The following is a 19,288-nucleotide window of genomic DNA, read 5'->3' as shown; positions in this document are numbered from 1 at the left end:
GCAGGTTCAACCTGGCCTTGTTCAGTGGGTCGGGACCTGGTGTTGCAGTGAGCTGTAGTGTAGGTCACAGACACGGCTCAGACCCTGCATTGCTGTGGCTGTGGTGTAGGCCAGCAACTGTAGCTCAGATTCCATCCCTGGCCTGGGAACTTCCATATGCCACAGGTGTGGCCTTCAAAAGCAAAAAAAAAAAAAAAAAAAAAAGCCAAAGAAAGAGGTTCGGGAGTTGCCATTGTGGCGCAATGGAAATTAATCTGACTAATATCCGTGAGGATGCCGGTTCTATCCCTGGCCTCACTCAGTGGATCAGGGATCCAGCATTACCATGAGCTGTGGTGTAGGCTGCAGATGCTGCTCAGATCCCACGCTGCTGTGACTACAGCTCTTATTCCACCCCAGCCTAGGAACTTCCGTATACAACAGGAGCAACACTAAAAAGCTAAAAAGAAAAGAAATGTTTATAAACCAAAAAATGTTCCCAAATTCAGCAAATTTGGAAACAAATAGTATTAGATATATTAATTCAAATATTTGACTTATTCACACACGCTTAAAAAGGAGTAGCTTTCAGAATTTAGTCAAACCGTACTTGTATTTTGGTGAAAAAATCCAAGACATTTATTCAAAGATAACTATGCAGAGTAAACTTCAAGTGGATTTTAAATACACTTGTCAGGAGGCTATTGCAAGAAACGATGGTTAAACCACCAGAATAAACTGTCAAATTCACTGCAGAATAAATGGTTGATCTCACCAGAATTATATAAATCTTATCACAGCTATGCAGAATCACTCAAATATCCAGGGATTTAGCAATGTATACAAAGATGGGCATGCCAATTTCTGAGTCATAGTTTTACACTTTGGGACATATGATACCTATTTTACACTCATAATGTAAATCATATTCAGATGATATTTCTTTCATTGTGCATAATACAAATGTCATCAGACCTTTTAATCACATACTTAAAGTTACAGATATAAGCTATTTCTATAAATTATGACTAATCTTACAAAGATTAGCTCCACGTTTTGAATTTTCTCTTATTTTATTCAAACAAAGGAGATATATAATACACTAGTTATGAATAATAAAATTACCATGACAAGAAAACTTGTATTTCAAATATTTGGAGTTTGAATATTACACTTGAATCATTGAATCGGTAAAGAAATTTATTTCATGCTCCAAGATAATACAAATTTAAGATAAATACACTGGAGTTGTCTCTAGGAACAACTTGGATGTTGAAACAATATTGATTTATACACATAGAATTGCTTTTTGAAGCATTTAATGTAATACATTTTTTTAAATGTCTTGTAAAATTTGGTTCAGAGAAAAATATTAGCTCTGTTTATTTTGCCTTTTCTGAGTCAGTCGTGAAATCACGTAATGAATTAGTTGAGATACAGTAAGAAAGAAAATTGTTCAGTTCTGCTCTATGCAATAGAGATAGAAGAGTATGCTCTTTTCAAGTAGTGAGCTGAATGGCCAAAATCACAGTGCCATTTCCTGTTTCACGCTGTGCCCATTTGGTACTACAGAATTGGTCACGATGTTCTTAGCGTTGCTTTTCAGGGACGTCATGCGCACTGCCGAAGAGCTGAGCAGGTAGCTGGGTGATCTCTCTCTATAGGACTTCCTTCCGCAACAGAGCTGGTTATTAAAGTGCTTTCTGAAGCTTTCGCTGAGTAGATACAGAGCAAATGGATTGACACAAGAATTGCAAAAGCTCAGAACCCGGGCAACTAAGGTGACAATCATGTGGCCTAGAGATGGGTCAATCTCATTATAGTTGAAAGACCTATACATGTAAAGGATGTGATTTGGAAACCAACAGAAGACAAAGCAGCCCACAAAGACAAGCACGATTTTGGCCAGGCGTTTCCGTGTTTCCATCTGCAAATACAAAGAAACAGTCCCACTGATTAAAACAAAAATGGAACCAGCCATATCCTAAAACACATCACAGTCTAAAAGATGTAAAACTTAGGATAGCATGCAAATGCTTCCAAAAACACAAAAACGATTTTCCTTGTCAAAGTAAAGATTTTAAGAATTTAATGAAGCCTATTTTGGTCACTAACCTATTTTTCACTTTAAAATATTTGACAGCTTATAAATGGCTATCTCTCCGTGTTAAAACTGGGCTCTAAAAAAAAATCTCTTGTTTTTAACTCTTCCTTTTGCTTAAAGTCTTCTGATCACTTAAATATAAATCACTTTTGTTTATCTATTGAATTAGTAAATCACTGAATATATTCAAGCTTAGGGTTTTTAAAAATCAAAATATTTTAAGTAGGAAAAATAGATCTATTGAAATAGGGTATGACATTTTTGAACCCTTGTCCACACACACACACACACACACATGCACACAAAACCAAGATTTAATTTAACTCCTGACTCTCATAAATCAAATGCATCTGACATAACTATCAATTCTGTAAACAGCACTATGTTAGGTTACCTTAAAATAAAATTAAAAATATTTTCTTTTTTTTCATAAAATTCACCTACTATATTTACTGTCTTATAAAGGAATGTGCTCCATAGATTTAACATAAATATTGGGCACTAAAGTTTTTTAATCTAAAAATCATTTTCTAACATCTAGAATCCAAAGTTTAGCTAACCTTTGTCTAATTCGTTTGAATATTTAAATAAAGCAACATGAAAGTGAAAACATAATTTACCAAGATATTTATAGTAGACAACATATTTTCTGAACTAAAACTATTGGTAGTTGATTAGAATATGCCAGAGAAGTTTGGAAGGTTTGGGATTAAAATGAATCTGACAGTGGGGAGTAAGTAGTCTTGAGTGGTGACAGCAAACAAAGGTGCAAGTTAAAAAGAGTCTAGTTCAAGAAGTAGAATGTGGTATTCCAGATGAATCTTAGTGGCATAAGTTGGACAACTTGGTGATATTAAGGAGGTGGATATGAAATTTACATTACTAAGCAGGGATCTCCCTAGCAGGTGGAGAAAAGGCCCAAGAACTTCATGGCTGTCTATATTACGGATTCAAAGGTACATGTAGTTTGTTGGGGTTGAGATTAGTTCTTGACAGATGGCAAGCCCAGTTATCCATCCAGAGTTTATAAGTTTACAATGCATGTGAAAAGGTAGAAATAGGTCATTAAAAAACAAAAAAGTGGAGCAGGGAGTATAAGAGGAACTCAACTTTAGAAACCAAAGCAAAAACTGAGATACAAATTGGATCACAGGGCTCTGAACAAAAAGATTATATATAAAGAAAAAAGCCTAATGAGCCTATGACCTGGACATTTTTGCTTCTATGATGCCAGATATTGAGATAATAAATCTATTAATTTTTCTAATAATGACTTTAATGATTGGTTAATTTTTAAAACCTTTAAAGCAGATGTGGATCACTGATATTGATGGACATCAATAGAGATCTCCTCCCATACAAGAAACCTTTATCAGATTTAGTGTCCAAAGCCCCAGCCTGATCCCCCATCTATAAATGAGCATATTTTAATGACCAGTGATTTAACTCATTTTTATTCAAACTGGGGAGAAGGCACCCATAACCTCCCAGTACCTACAGAATCCTTTGAAAGAAGTGCCTCCCTAGGGGTACACAAATGTACAACTTGAAACTGTCCCATCACTGTAGTATTTCCATCTCTTTGTAGATTAATGCAACTGATTTTACCTTAAATTACTACTGCGTATTCTTTAGAGAGGAACAAGTACATGAGGTTCAGGAAGTAATTTTAAAATTAGTATATAATCTTTGTTTATCAGAAAAGTTGTAAAGTTAAACTAGACCAAGTATGACTCCAGCACCAGCCGACCTCTGATCACTCTCACTCTGGTTCTGTTGCCCTCTGTCCCCAGTCTCCCATTTTGATATCCTCGCCAAATTTCCACCCCAGATCCCAGGCAGTGTCCTATAGTCATCCTTTCCCCAGGATTCCATCATCCTTAGTGCACTAATGGGAGAAGAAACAATAATTAAATAAACTTATACTTAAAATATGAAGGTTTTCTGGTTTGTTATGTGTTTCTTTGCATAAATATTTGCACTTAAAGAGATGGCAAAAAATAATCCGGACTTCAGCAGACTTTTAGAACTAAGACAGAGCCACGTGTTAGAGACCTCCCCACATCATTTCTAGTTCAGGCTAGTGCATGTCCCAGGAACCTCTGACTGTTCTAATCATTCTTGGTACTGAAATCCTATAAAATAGAACGTGAAATAACACTTCCTTCCTCTGACCAGTGCACACCCAACACACACACCTACTGAGCTTACCTGTTTTTTGGTATGTTCATTGTATTCTCCTGGAAGATTATGTGCACTTTTAATTAAAGTCTTTGCAATATGATAATAATAAACACTAATAATACCAAGTGGTATGAGGAAATAGACCAAGAAAATGAGCACTGAATGAATCTTTGGATGTAATTCATCCGTCTGAGGGTAGGGTATACATGCTGTGAAGCTGCCGTTATCCAAGCCATCGATACGTGCAACTTCGGAAAACACTGCTTCCGGAACAGCCAACAGCACTGAGACTACCCAGATACCCCCAGCTTTCACACAGGTCCACAGCACTGCCCCTGAAGTCTGGATGTCCATGGGATTCACAATTGCTCTGTACCTGGGAAAACAACACATCTCAAATCACTTCTTAAGAAAGAAAAAAAATGAAAAAAAGAAAGGAAAAGATAGAGATCTTAACTTACTGAGAGGTGCCAGACAGCATCATTCCCAAGCTGTTATGCAATCTATGGAATAACTAAGATCCCTGGGTTTCTCTGTCTACAAGTCATTCCCCTGCTTATTAGCACAGAAGACAGGTATAGAGAGGCAAATAGTTTAAATTGTCATTTCCCAAATTGCAATAATGTGCTTAACTTCTTTCATAAATATTTTCTAAATCTACATATACAGGTATCATGTACTGAATATTTTTCTTTTAATAATTTTATTTTTTAAAAAACCTTTCACTACTGCAATTGCTATAATACATATTAATCATAAAATATAAAATGTTCACAAAATAACATTAAAATTCACTGGATACTCTTCTAGAGCTTCTGAGGTTGAGTCTCCCACTTTTTCTTCCTAAAGAACATTAAGAAATCTTAGAGGCTAATCCCAACTGTGGCTCTCCCTAGTTCAGTCATAGGGGCTGAAAGAACTGAAAATAGAATAACATTCTTCTTTATAGTACAGATTTCTTTAAGTCAAGATCTCATGAAATCTTCTCTCCTCCTACCTAACACCATTGTAGTGGTAAATGAACCACACTCCAGGACACGATGGCTTAAACAATCCAAGCTTTCTACACCTCACTCAATTACACACAAATATTAAACAAGATAATAATAATGTAAACAGACAAAAATTGTACATAAATTTTAAATTACTTATATCTGTCCTTAAAAGTATTTCAGGACTTCCCACTGTGCCACAGCAGGTTACAAACTCGACTAGTATCTGTGAGGATGTGAGTTCAAGCCATCCGTAAGCTGTGGTATAGGTCACAGACATGGCTTGGATCTGGTGTAGCTGTCACTAGGCCAGCAGCTGCGGCTCCGATTCAACCCCTAGCCTGGAAACCTCCATATGCTGGAGGTGTGACCCTAAAAAGACAAAATATATATATATATATTTCTCATTACAGTATACCTAGGGGATTAACAAGATACAGTAAAAAGTGATTTTAGTTAGCCAAATCTGCAACATTGTCTTATCTCTAATATCCTTCATAACATCACTTAAGATCTTTTTCTTCATCTATAAGGTAGAGATAAAAGACACATCCCTCAAAGTTTTGTGGTTAAAAAAACTATAAAGAACACCTATTACAGTGCCTGGAACTTAATATGGTTACAGATATTAACCATACAAATGACCCCGTACCTTCTTTTTACTTACGTTTGAATTACTCTGATCATCTAAAAATTCAGAATGTTTCAAGCTACATAACAAGTAGATAATGTCTCCTTCTGAGGTTCTGTAAAAATTCATCTCACTATCCACCGGAGAGGAACAGCTGCCAGCCTCAAAAATCACTACTTGGGGAGCCTCTCTTTCTCCTTCCTGACTTGGATCAAGTGTCCTTCCCAGAAACCCTTAACAGGAGAAAGGCAATTCCCAGGTTCATCTAGATGGTCTTCCCATGTGAAACAGGAAACAAGTAGAACTTAAAGCAGAGCAACGGCAAGGGGCTTCAATTCCAAATTAAATAAAATTACACACATAATGGATTTTACCTGGATTTTACACATGGCAGGACTCAGCAGGCATGATTCCATTCTCCTATTCTGCTTAATTGTGTGTTCTTAAGAAACTGAGAGAATTACACTCAGTAACTAGAATGAGCTATTTTTCCTGTTTTTAGATTTTTTAAACCAGATTATTATATTCAAAGAGGTGGACTTGTATTTAAAATCAGAGATTACTAAAAATCCTAAAAAGAAAAGTAGACGTCCCTCATTCCATTCCAGGTCCTGGATGAAAATAAATCTCACATCATTACTTCCTTGTCTAAGAAATATATTTCTGCCCTGTCTCTTCAATTAAATATTAGACATTAGCTCTTGACATCACATTATGGTATTTGAAGATTTTCTGTCTTATACCACCTTTATTCCCCTATTGCTAACTTCCTGACTTAGTAAGATAGATAAAGTGTTTATAAAGTAGTTGGTATAAAATTATTATGACTAAGCAAATATCACTCATTGCAGAGTTAAATAGCATATTATGATTATATTTTCTTTCTGATACACATATTTGATTTTTCCAAAGTTGCTACTTGATTTTTTTATTTGCATAATTTCCCATGTATCTGAATTTAATTTTTTTCTAAAATGTTCTTTTTATCACCTTCCTGAATAATTGGGATATGGATGCTTAAAACTCAATTCTTCTTTCTTAGCTTTTCATTTTATCAAAGTCATATCCACCTTCTTTTTACTTTTATTTTCTAAGATATTTTATTAGCTTTAGGTTCTATCCTTTATCCTGAATTTTAATTTCATCTGTCATATTTATAATTTCTAGAGTTCTTTAGGTTTCAAGTCATTCCTTTGCATAGATCCTATTCTTATGTCATGGAGGTATATTTTTTCTTATATATCTGTGGAACTAATACAAAAAATGTTTAATTTTTCTTTCTTTGTAGAACAGTTCCAAGATTTTTTGTTTCTTTGGTCTCTTTTTGCTAGAATCTTTCTTTAAAAGATAGATATTTGCTGCCTGTCAATTAGTGTAAGATCATAGTACCAAAAAATTGACTGTAAATTCTTCTTTAAGAAGTTCCCGTGGTGGCGCAGTAGTAGTGAACCTGACTAGTATCCATGAGGATGCAGATTCGTTCCCTGGCCTTGCTCAGTGGGTTAAGGATCTGGTGTTGCGTGAGTTGTAGTGCAGGCCAGCAGCTACAGCTCAGATTCATCCCCTAACCTGGGAACTTCCATATGCAGTGGGTGCACCCTTAAAAAGACACAAATTTAAAAATAAATAAATAAATAATTCTCTATGTGGAAGAGAAGGAGAAAAAGCAGAGAAATTTGAGGACTGTTGATCACCACAAATTGCTTAGTTAACTAGCCTTCCTTGTTACATTATCAGAAACAACAAACGATATTTTGAACTTTCCTTCATGGATTTAAAAAGGAGGAGAAAAACCCATCACTTCCTACACTCACTCCCGCCCCATATCTAAGCAAATGCTAATTGCAGAAGTCTTGTAACCACAAAGAATGTTGGGGGAAATTTTAAATAGGAATGGAAGTTGTGACTCTCTCATCCTGATAAAGTTCCTAAAGTAGAACCAGCAACAGATCCAGCATTCTTGGTTTAAAAGAAAGAAACCTAATGGGAGCACAGGCCATGGATAGAGAAGGCCTATCAACAGGGACAATTCTTAGCCATCCCCTGCAAGAAAATGAAAATGGACCTTGTGGATCCTAAATAATATATATGTGACCAATCTGTGTGTAGTACAAATTCTATGAAGCCAGAAATTATAGTTTAAAACAATAGATTATGGAAGTATCACTGTTAATACTAAAACATAGATTAGAATTGTCAGAGAATATGTTATACACAAATCAATATTTTATTTGCATCTCTAAGCAGATAAAAAGCAATAAGTAAAACAATACTATCCAAATTAACATTAACATGTTTAATCATGCTTCCTTCAAAGATTTATGAAAAATTTAGGAATTAAATGGTCCCTCAGTATAAAAAGTAACTCATTGAATTTAGCAACATAAATAGGTATGTGCAAAAAGTCAGAATTTTTCTTTCAGGTAGCCTCAGAAAGATATCGCTAACAGAAAACTAGACAATGTGCAATTAAGAGGCATGTAAAGAGAGCATAGTCATCATTCACATATTAAATATCAATAAATAGATATGCTTCATTAATTCTTGTTTTAAATCTTGCTTATCATATCTGTGTATGGTCTAAATTTAATGTGAAAGATAAATTAAATCATATCACAAAATATATAATGAAAATTAGATCATATTTTTAATTTATATAAAGTCATCAAAAATCTCGAAATTTGCATCAACACATCTCTGCCTTTCTAGTTACACTACTCATCCTCTTTTTGGTCTTTTTCGAACTTTCTTTTATTAGAGGTCAACAAGGAATCTAAATGTGAATAATCTGACAAATAGAAACAGAGAAGCTGTTGTGGAAGCAAGAGAAGGGGAGTGGGGGACATTTTGAAAAGAAGTGTAGACCTGTGCCCAATACCAGATCCTGTGTCTTACTCTCCGCTGTAACTAAAGAGCATAACAAGGTCTGAGCCACAGTAGGTTCTGAATAAATATTTGTTGAACTAATAAGGAAACGTGGTCTGAACAAGGAGATCACACATTAAGAGCAGCTTTGGTAAGAGGTGGGTGATAGTTTCATAATACATAATCGAGGTGAGAATGGAACTGGGAGATGGAGACAAGGTCTAGCAATATCCAAGCTGGATCGATCTTTAGAATCATCTAGAGAACTGAAAAAAGATAAAGAGTATTAGGTTTCTCCTTAGATTTACTGGTGCAGAGTCTCTGGAATGTAAAATGTAAGATTCTGCATTTTATATGATTTTCGAGGGACTTTAAATATAAGCCAGGTTTAGAAGTCACCTTTCAAGAAGATTGACTTCCACGGTGAACATCTCTCCAGGCTTCCTGGAGGTTCTCTAGTGCAGTGGGTGGAGAGTAACTGGAATCCAGCAGAAGCTTGGTATTTGAAGAATCAGATGCCTACCCTCTGCAAGATGTCACATCGTGTCTTAAGAGTATTTATACCCACAGTTTAAAAATGCTGTCATATTAATTGTTTCAATTGACAAAATAATCCTCTGCAGCAAAACTGATTAGTGTACCCATTTTGCAGAAAAACTCGAGGAGACTGAGGGATTAAATATTGTTTAAATCTTTTAAGAGTATTAATCTATAATAAAATTTATTCTAAACCAATTTACTAAAATTTTTGTTTAAAAATATATATGCTTTTTTGCACATAGAATGTCTAAGACTAAATAACTTTTTTCATTTTTTAAAGTTTTGCTGGAAATATAGTTGATTTGCAAAGTTGTGATAATTTCTTTTGTACAACAAAGTGATTCAGTTATAAATATACACGCATCCATTCTGTCTTAGATCCTTTTCCCATATAAATAACTTTTTTAAATCAATGCAATATGTGGGATATCATTTTGGAAAAGATGAAAAAATACTGGATCGAAGGGCTTGGAAATTTTATTTATACTTTCTTCGAAAAAGATCACTTTGTTTTTGACCAACATGTCATTTGTATGACTCAAAAGACATGAAAGTTTCATAAGGATAATGACAATGCCAGGTCACATTGGTGAAGGCAACAGGTTGGAACTACCCAGTCTGTGGTTAAAAGAACTGGGAGAAGACTACAGGAGGCAGAGAGATCATCTTCATTAATTTTACAGTAGGCTCATTTTGCTCTCCATGTCAATTCTTATTTCCTGATAATTAACTGCATGCATGGGTAAATACTGATTTGAATTAGTGAGTTGTTTGTTACCCTGATGCACAGGTAATCCAGAAGTAGTTACACAGCAACCCACAGCTTTAAAATGCTTTCACAAGAATTGTTTCATGTGATAAAATAATTCTGTGCAGTACAGCTGATTAGTGTACCCATTTTGCTGAAAAACTCAAGACTAAGGGATTAAATGGTGTTCAAATAATCGCAGAGCCAGTAAACAGAAAACTCAGGATTCACACCTACATCTTGTGACTATAGACTCTATTTTTTTTTCAACTGTAGCACACTGCAGAGAATGCAACTAAAGAATCAAATGCTCTACCTAATCTATTCATTTTTAGACATTTGACTTCCTTGTCCTTTTAAAAACCAATCATATTTTCAATAGGAAAGACATTTTTAGAGTGGAGAAAATTAAGCCTCAACAGTGCCAGCAAATAACATTTCATATCCTTTTATCTTTAAAAATTTCATTTTCGGAGTTCCCGTTGTGGTGCAGTGGTTAACGAATCCGACTAGGAACCATGAGGTTGAGGGTTCGATCCCTGGCCTTGCTCAGTGGGTTAAGGATCTGGCGTTGCCATGAGCTGTGGTGTAGGTTGCAGATGCAGCTCGGATCCCGCGTTGCTGCGGCTATGGTGTAGGCCGGCGGCTACAGCTCCGATTTGACCCCTGGCCTGGGAACCTCCATATGCCGCAGGAGCGGCCCAAGAAATAGCAAAAAGACAAAATAAATAAATAAATAAATAAAAATTTCATTTTCACAGAATCTGTATAAATGTCTACAATCATCTCTAGGTTGTGCTTTCATAATCTAAAACTGGTTCCTAATGAGATGTTTGATATTTGGTTCTCTTTGAAAATGTCTCTGAAATGTTCTTTTCCAAAAATTAACTTTAATGAAACCACGATTATTAAATTTTAATTTTAAAAATATTCCCCCAAATCTCCACAAATAATAAAAGAAAGTAGAGAGGAAATCTGCCTTGGAAGTTGAAAAAAATACTCTTAATGAAAATCTCCATAAGAAAAAATAAAAAACTTAATGACAAATAGATGAATCAAGGGAAGTGCTAGGAAGAAGTAGAGGTTTAATGTTTATTTTTGCTCTCCATGAAGACCTATGAATAATTGAGAATAGAAAATCCTGCCCAGAATGGTAACAAATCAGTAGTGTTCATGAGAGGTATGCTATGAATCTAATAACATTTAATATTTTGTGTCAATAATTAAAAAATAAGTTAAGAAACAGTTCATTAAGTTTGAACTAGCAATGTTAAGCTGGGTCATCACTTTAGAGCATGGATTGAAACAGAAAATAACTTTGGTCAAATGCAAATAAATGAGGATAAAAGAACAGAAAATGATAACAAACCAAAAAAAAAAAAAAGGAAATTTAGGGAAGAGTTGTATTTTTTTGTAGAAAATAAGCAAATGAATTTTCTAAAGGCCAGGTTGTCAGTACATCTGGGATACAGGTGGGGTTCTCCAAAGAGCTGAAAATAACCTAATGGTTACATAAAATATTGCCTAAAACATACACATTGATTCAAAAGTAAAAATAAGAATGAACTGTCAATGTACTTATTATAATACACAATATATTACTTTTTTCTTGTGCTAAATGTTGGATCAACCCTTTCCAGAAGAAAATCCTCTATACCTCACATCAGCATCAATTTTTCCAGAAATGTAGTAAGTAAATAAACAAATAAGAACTAACTAAAAACTTTTAAGTAAGAACTTACTAAGAATGAGAAAATTAAAATGAAATTAAAAGTATTAAAAACTTTGGAAATCAGTTAAACCCTCCTGAGCAATCAGCAGTTGGACAGATCAAAGTAAATTGTCTTTTGGGGTTTTGAAACATACGCATAGGAACTGTACTGTTTGTGACAACAAACAATAAGGAAAGTGGTAAACTTCACTGTCTGACCTCATGGTTCAGCCAGAACAGATAGTCCCAATTTAAAGGCATGACTACAACCAAAAGACTGAAAGGTAGGTCATAAGAGGGTCCTTGTTTCCACTGAGAAGTAGTCAAATAGAACCAGCATAAATGATCAAATGAGAGACTTGTCTGAGCTGTGGTAACGTGGAAGAGTGTGACAGGCAGAGCAGTGACACAATGCATGGGGCACCTTGGTGCCCCACCAGTTACTCCTGTCCCTTCTCCTCTTTCGGTCTCACTCTGCTCAATATTCAGAGGAGGTAATAGGATCCTATCTTAGGTCCCTCACCTCTACAGACATTATTCTTACTTTGCAAATGAGAAAAAAAATATTTCCTTATGGGCATGAGTTTTGTGCTGACTTATCAATTTTTTCCAACTAGAATATTTGGACATAACAGATGCAGGATTGGTACCCGGATGCCATAACCCCTTGCCTAGTACATTCCTTTCTTATTTATAGTGTGTTCCAAAGGCTTCAGCTCAAGCTGGATGAATAATGTTCAGAAATTATAAATTAATACATAAATCATGGCAATGGTGGGAATACCGTGAGAATTACACAGCACTTCTTCAACTCAATGTGTGAGATCCCTTCTAAAGAGAAGGGAAAGGGAAATAATCTTCAAATGTTTGAAACTAATGAGAAAATATATCTGATTTATGAAGAATAATTCAGTTTATTTTTTAAATTAAAAACTAGAACATAAAGTGCAGATTACAATTCATCTTACATCTATGACTATGTAAAAATAACAAAGGAGCACTTGTTATGCAAAACATTTCCTTTCTGAATTGACAGCTAGGAAATTCTCAGACAAATTGGATGGGTCACATTTTGTCACCTTATATTTTGCAACTCTTATTTTCCCTATACCTGATTTTCCTCCCTCTTTTATTTCTGTTACATGTTATTTGTATCTTTTGGAGGTGGGGGGCTACTATGGTGGCCCTGGAAGTTCCTTCCGGCAGGGATCAAACCTGAGACATAGCAGCAACCCAAGCCACTGAAGTGACAACACTCAATCCCTAACCCACTATGCCACAAGAGAACTCCTGCATCTTTATTTTTAACTACCTTAAATCCTTTTGGAACAAGTTGAAACTAAATAAGTCACCACTCCGATAACATGGATTATCTGTAGGCTAAGTGGAGATGATTCTCTTGGGTGTGTATAGCCAATCTGAACTTTCCAAAACAGTTTAGAAGTACACTCTGAATGGCAGTCTCAGCATCCACCAGAAGCAAGGGCTTGTCAGTGTACCATGCAGGGCTATTAACCAAAGAAGAAAGCATCTCCAATCAGACCCATTTGGTTAGTCAGACCTGAGCTTCAGCTGGGAGTTTTGGTGAGAAACCACCAAAAAGTGTCACCTGTACCTCTCTTTGGCCATATCAAACAAGGTGATTTAGGTCTCAAGGTAGGTTCATAAATATTGTTTGTGTTTCAAGTCTCCACTATCCAGTGATATTGTCATCATTGATGTATAATATCTGTATCCACTTCACATTGGCATATGCTTCCCAAAATCTAATTATCTTCTGTTTCTTTTTCTATGTTATTGTGATTCTAAACTCTCTCCCTTTATTTTCTTAGGCAAACACACCTAAGCCATCTCATGAGATTGGATATTTGGTTTAACAAACAATTGAATTTGTTTTTAAAAACTAACAAAGTTTTTGTAAGGCTTTTTTAAAACTTTTCCTATTATTACTACTACCTCTTAATTTTGAATTCAACGTGTTTCCTTTATTTTGCAGTTACATTTTACAAGTTTCTTTCATACATACTATTGAATCTAATGAATTGGCTTTTGCAACTATTTTTCTTTTTTCACTCTTAGGTGCTTTGCTTAAACTATTTTTTCTTTCTTTCTCTCTTTTTTTTTTAACTATTAGGTGTTTTGTTTTAAACTTAACTTTTCAGTCTGCCATTAAATAGGAAAAGCCATTAGAACTATCTTATACCTGGGAAAGTAACAATGTGGCTTAATGGTGAAGAGTCCAGGTTTCGAATTGGGTTCAGATGATGGCTCTATCACTGTGAGATCATGAAGATGTCCCTTAATCACAAGAATTAGTTTACTTTAAAATGATAATAATTATTATGCCTATTTCATAATGTTGTCAGGATAAAAAACTCACACAAAAAAAGTTAGCACAGGACTAAGTATAATTAGTTTTACACTAGTTTCCAAATCCACAAGAAATCAAAACAGTAGGATAAAGTGTGAGGAGATCAAGTACTGTTCAATACTTGATTATCATGTTCTGGAAGAAAAATAGAAGTGTAGATAACATATAACAAAACATTTCCAAACCCATTTTAAGTGAATATTAGAATGTACTGTGTCATTTCATCACTAGAAATTCTAGTTCCTTAATGAAAATTTCCAAAAAGCACACTGAGAGGCAAAAGTATTGTCTGGATCAAGTAGGAGTGGCAACCCACCTTTCTTTACCATTCTTGTTAAAGTATGTTTACAAAGCACAGGATATGTATAAACTGAAAAAGTCAGTACGTATCCAAAGTATGCAAAGAATAGCCACTTTAGTCAGAGCCAATAACCAATATCTATGACAGTAAATTGAGAAAGTGGTAGGAAATAAACTCAGGCCCTGGGTCGTGCTACCAATATTACCTTTAAAAAAATGAAAGCAGAATGTCAATAATTTAACTATTAGAGTGATAGATTTTCATTAAGTTTTATTCTAATCACTAAGTAGATTTTTTAAACTTTCTAAATAAAATGGGTCCCCTAAAGAAGGGCCACTAAACTAAAAAGTCATATTTTAATTATGGAATTAAAAAAACCTTTTTTTGGAAGATAATAGAAATGGTGTCATATAAGCTAAATGAAGTATACCATTTACCCAAAGTCTTCCATCTTTAGAGGAATGTTTAGAAAGAATATTACACAAAGTCAGTAGTATTTAGTTTAAAAAGACAATGGCTCTCAACTCTCCACTGAATACTGTCTGTCTTTCAATGAAGATTAACTCCTCAATGCCAAAGAGATGTAAGGATATTATCGCAAATTCCAGGAAATTTAGATAGACCCATTTTCCACTAATAACTTAACATGTAAATTAAAGAGGAGGACAGTGAATACCACCTTAATCACCCAAGTTGAACTGTTTATCTAATTGCTTAAATCAACTCCCCACCCCTGAGGGAATTAGACCAGGGTGCCAAGCAAAGATGCCTAATTATGCATTTTACTCCCACTCTCATCCACTATCCCTCCTGCTTAAATGCCCAAGATCATGATTACAGAGAGCCTGGAAAAGTGGCACTGGACCAAGAGTCCGCAGGACTGGATTCTCCTCCCAGCTCTGCCAGGGGAACTGACAAAATCCTCACCCGAAAAATAAAGCAGTTGAGCTAGCTGATCTACAAGGGACAATAATGGATATTTCTCACCCTTAAAATATGTGGAAAGCAGATTTAATATCAGAGATGTATTTTTATAGCACTGTTTTAAGATACTAAAATTTGGGACCTACCCATTTGTGGAGAAAAAAGTATCATTAGACTTGAGGTATTAAAACAAGAAGTATAATGTCATGTGTAAAGTCATGTCTGTAGAACATTTACTATTCTAGGTTTTTTTTTTTTGTTTTTTGTTTTGCTTCAAATAAGTAGCAGAATTTAATAAGTGTAAATGATGTTTTCTTTATTTGGAAAAAATCAAAATCAAACAATTCCCTAATATTAAGGTAGACAGTTCTACCTATCAAATTATTAAACTACTGAATAAAGAAAATGCACCTCTAAGTTTTTAGGGACACATAAAAAGCTTCTACAAGGTAGTTGCACTGTTGCACATTTATTTTATAGCTTTTCTATGAAAGGGACGATAAATATTCCCAAAGTGTGCAAAGGGCAGGGGAAGTCCAGGCTATGACATTTTAAAACTACTTTCAAACAAATGTAATTTTAATTATTTTTAAAGTAATTTTCATCTATTTTTTCAAACTTCACATCTCAGTCCGTTTTAACTCCTTTACCTCTAATTCTCAGATACAGTCTCTCTCCTTCTCCCCATCGTCCTTTCTCCTTCCTCTCCCCAGGTACACTCTCCGCCCCTCTCCACTTCTTTTCTAGGCCACCCATCGCCACCTGTGCCCTTACCTGTCCGCGCTGAGGGCAGTGAGAGTGAACACGGACACCCCCACCGAGGTGAGCTGGATCACCGGGATGAGTTTGCAGCCCACCTTCCCGAACATCCACTCGTCCAAGAAGTAGCGGGAGGCATCTACCGGGACGCAGGTGAGCAACAGCAGCACGTCCCCAGCGGCCAGGTTAGAGATGAAGATGTTGGGGACGCTCCTCATGGCGCTATTGGTGAGGAAGATCTTCACCAGCACGATGTTGCCCAGCAAGCCCACTGTGATGATGAGCAGGTAGAGAGAGGGGATCACACAGCGGATCACAAATTCCGCAGTGGTCCTGTCCGTGGCGGGCAGGAAATCCCTTTCCGACGCCCCGGGAAAAAAACCGCTCTGGTTCACGCCCGCGGTCTGGGAGAGGTTGGAAAGAGACTTGGGGGGCATGGTCTCCTCTCCAGGAAAATCTCGAGTTTTCATGCGCCTAGGTGCCCTGAAGAGCGCAACACACCCTTGGACTTAACGGATTTCCCTCTCGCCAGGGCAAGTTTACCGTCCGCGGAGACCGCGTCCCACCGCCTGCCAGGAGAGAAAGCTGTCCACACGCTCCGGCACTTCACTTTTAGAAGGGGCACACTGCTGTCTCCGAATTGGAGGAGGGGGTAAAAAAAATGCAAAGCAGTTGCGTCTTAGTTCCAGTCCTCCGTGGTTTGTTCTCGCTTATAGCTAGCAGAGAATAGCCTTTTGTGAGCAAAGATTTATTCCTCTGGAATTAGTAAAAAAAAAAAAAACAAAAAAAAAAAAAACAAAAAACAAAAACACACACAAACAAAACAAAAACAACAACAACAACAACAAAACCATACCTGCCAGACAATTCGCGGGGAGCTAAGGAAGTCACTCTGTCGCTGTCCAGCGAACGGCCGCTGAAGCTCTAGGAGGTAGCTTGGGTTGCTGGCACTTTGCTGGTCCCACAGCTTTGCTCTTGTTCCTGCTGTATTGTGTGGGATTGAAGGGGCTCTGAGTCCTCTCTCACACACTGCCTTCCTACATAGGTCCATCCTTACCCGATTCCGAGGTGGAGGCGCCCCGGACAAGAAGTTTATGAACCTCTGCTGATTTGGGGACTGAAATGGCAAATCCCTGATGCTCTAACACTGAATTTAGGAAAGAAAAGGAGTTACAAAAGAGGAGGTAAAAGAACAGAATTCCCTTTTTATTTTTCTTCCTTGATCTACTTTTCTCACTTTAAATATTGAACCTTTTCCCTACAGCTGTCATATTATTTTTTAAATATTTTTATTGAAATATAGCATGCATAAGTTACACAGTTCTTAAATAAATGTACAGCTCAATCCAACCACCATTCAGAACCTACAATCTAATCACTATCCCCTATTGTAACTACTATTCTTTGTGCCTTTTATCATCTAAGATGAGTTTGCCTGCTTTGGTGCATCATATAAATGGAATTATAAAGTGCTTAATCATGTGTCCAGCTTCTTTCACTCAAGGTAACATCTGTGGGACCCACCCACAGTTTTGTGTGTAGTACTTTTCATTGTCATGTAGTATTCTAGTATAAACGTACAGTTGTTTGAGTATCCTTTCTAAAGTTGATTAATATTTGGATTTGTTATAGCTTTAATTAATTTGAATGATGTTTCTGTAAATAATTCATGCTTGTCTTCTGGTGCACATTTGAATAGCAGATGTGGATTTGCTAGGTCACAATGACTGAGGATGCTCAATTTTAGCAGAAATTAACAATTTTTCAAAGTGAGTTCCAAGTTTTTTCTTTTGGAAACTTGCTTGACAATATCTATTAATGCTGAACATATGCAGGCCTGTGACTGAATAATGCCACCCTGAAGTATATACTCAATATATAAGTGCTTCATTACTTTCAACAGAATGTCCCTAAGTAAGACCTCAAATTAATACCATTGAGTCTAATATAAATCTCTCAGAAGTGGCACAGTTCTGAAGTTAGCCAAATAACACTTTTATTCACTAGGAGAAAACATTTGGCTAGTTCTTTATTAAAGCATAAAATTGTATGAAAGCAAGAAAATTGGCCAAGGACTGTCTACAATGATCTACTCATAAGCTAATGAAATACATCAAGTCATTTTTAAAACATAAGCAATTTTTTCAGATATTGCTGACCAAGAGCAGAGTTTAATTATCATAGTTTAATTAGACAAGGTAAACATTTGCACTGTAATCAATTTTATATTTTTCTAGCTCAATTACAAGTCCTAATTATACTCTTCTTGAATTTCATTACTTAAAATAGTCTATTATCCAGGTTGACTAAATAGAATGTTTATATAAAACATTTGAATTTGTGTTAATGAACCTTCTATTTATATATCATAGATATCAAGGCAATTAACATTACATATAAATTTAAAATGTCTCTAGGAATTTTATCTTCAAAGTTATTTAAGTTTTCATTTTTAACATTCAATCTCATTATGCAAAGTAAATTAACTACAAAACAATCTTCTAAATTTTGAAATCCCTCAACCCTTCCAACTAAACTATACATTTTAACTTTTTGTGTATGAAAACATACTGTAATCTAAATTGCTGAATGAATAGCTATCTCTTCTGATTGTGTCTGGATGATGCTAAGGATTTAGATGAGAAAATGTTTAGTCTAAAACTGGAATAATAAATATCCAGTTGCCTAGCATTGTAGAAGTAAAGTATTTAATTATTGTTTCATTTCCATTTCACATGAATCCATTAGTTTTTAGTCAAAGGCTTGGGTTTGTGGGAGTGGGATGTATAATAAATGTGTTAATAATGATGTCCTTACTGGTATTTTATTAAATTATGCTATAAAGTTGTTATAACTATGTATTATTTACATACATCAGCAAGTTACATTTAGGAACATGAGGATTGTCTCATTTATATAGAATTAATATACATCAGAGATAAATATCTACGAAAGGGACAAACTTTTTTATTATAATCGTACACTACATTAGGTTCCTTAGCATTGTATTTAATTTAAGGCCTATAAATATTCTATGAAGGAGGTATTTGAGTCTTAATTTGACATATGAGACCATCGAAACTCACATAGGCGAGATAACTTGCTTAATTTCATAAAGACATCAGTAAAATTGTATTTTGATGCCTATTATATGTGACTTCAAAGTCTATCTTATTGTT

The 19,288-nt window shown here is 35.5% G+C and overlaps 1 protein-coding gene across 2 annotated transcripts; it reads right to left on the bottom strand.

Annotated features, from left to right (window-relative positions):
- Positions 475-17,614, bottom strand: NMBR (neuromedin B receptor). 2 transcript variants are annotated; one of them, XM_021063332.1, is made up of 4 exons: positions 16,966-17,614; positions 16,125-16,380; positions 4,295-4,643; positions 475-1,906 (listed from the first exon to the last, which is right to left on the bottom strand). In XM_021063332.1, exons 2-4 carry the CDS (start codon positions 16,325-16,327, stop codon positions 1,505-1,507), a joined length of 954 nt encoding a protein of 317 aa, XP_020918991.1. In that variant the 5' UTR covers positions 16,328-16,380; positions 16,966-17,614; the 3' UTR covers positions 475-1,504.

Source organism: Sus scrofa, chromosome 1 (genome assembly GCF_000003025.6).
Source record: "Sus scrofa isolate TJ Tabasco breed Duroc chromosome 1, Sscrofa11.1, whole genome shotgun sequence".
Lineage (NCBI taxonomy): Eukaryota > Metazoa > Chordata > Mammalia > Artiodactyla > Suidae > Sus > Sus scrofa.
Note: the sequence above shows the minus strand (reverse complement) of the source record. Positions and strands in the feature narration are given on the sequence as shown.

Coding starts and splice junctions, on each gene's coding strand:
- NMBR (XM_021063332.1), bottom strand. CDS start 16,327: ATGAGGAGCGTCCCCAACATCTTCATCTCTAACCTGGCCGCTGGGGAC. Junction 4,644..16,124: donor ACTGCCCTCAGCGCGGACAG/GTAAGGGCACAG, acceptor TTGTTTTCCCAG/GTACAGAGCAATTGTGAATC. Junction 1,907..4,294: donor ATGAACATACCAAAAAACAG/GTAAGCTCAGTA, acceptor TTGTATTTGCAG/ATGGAAACACGGAAACGCCT.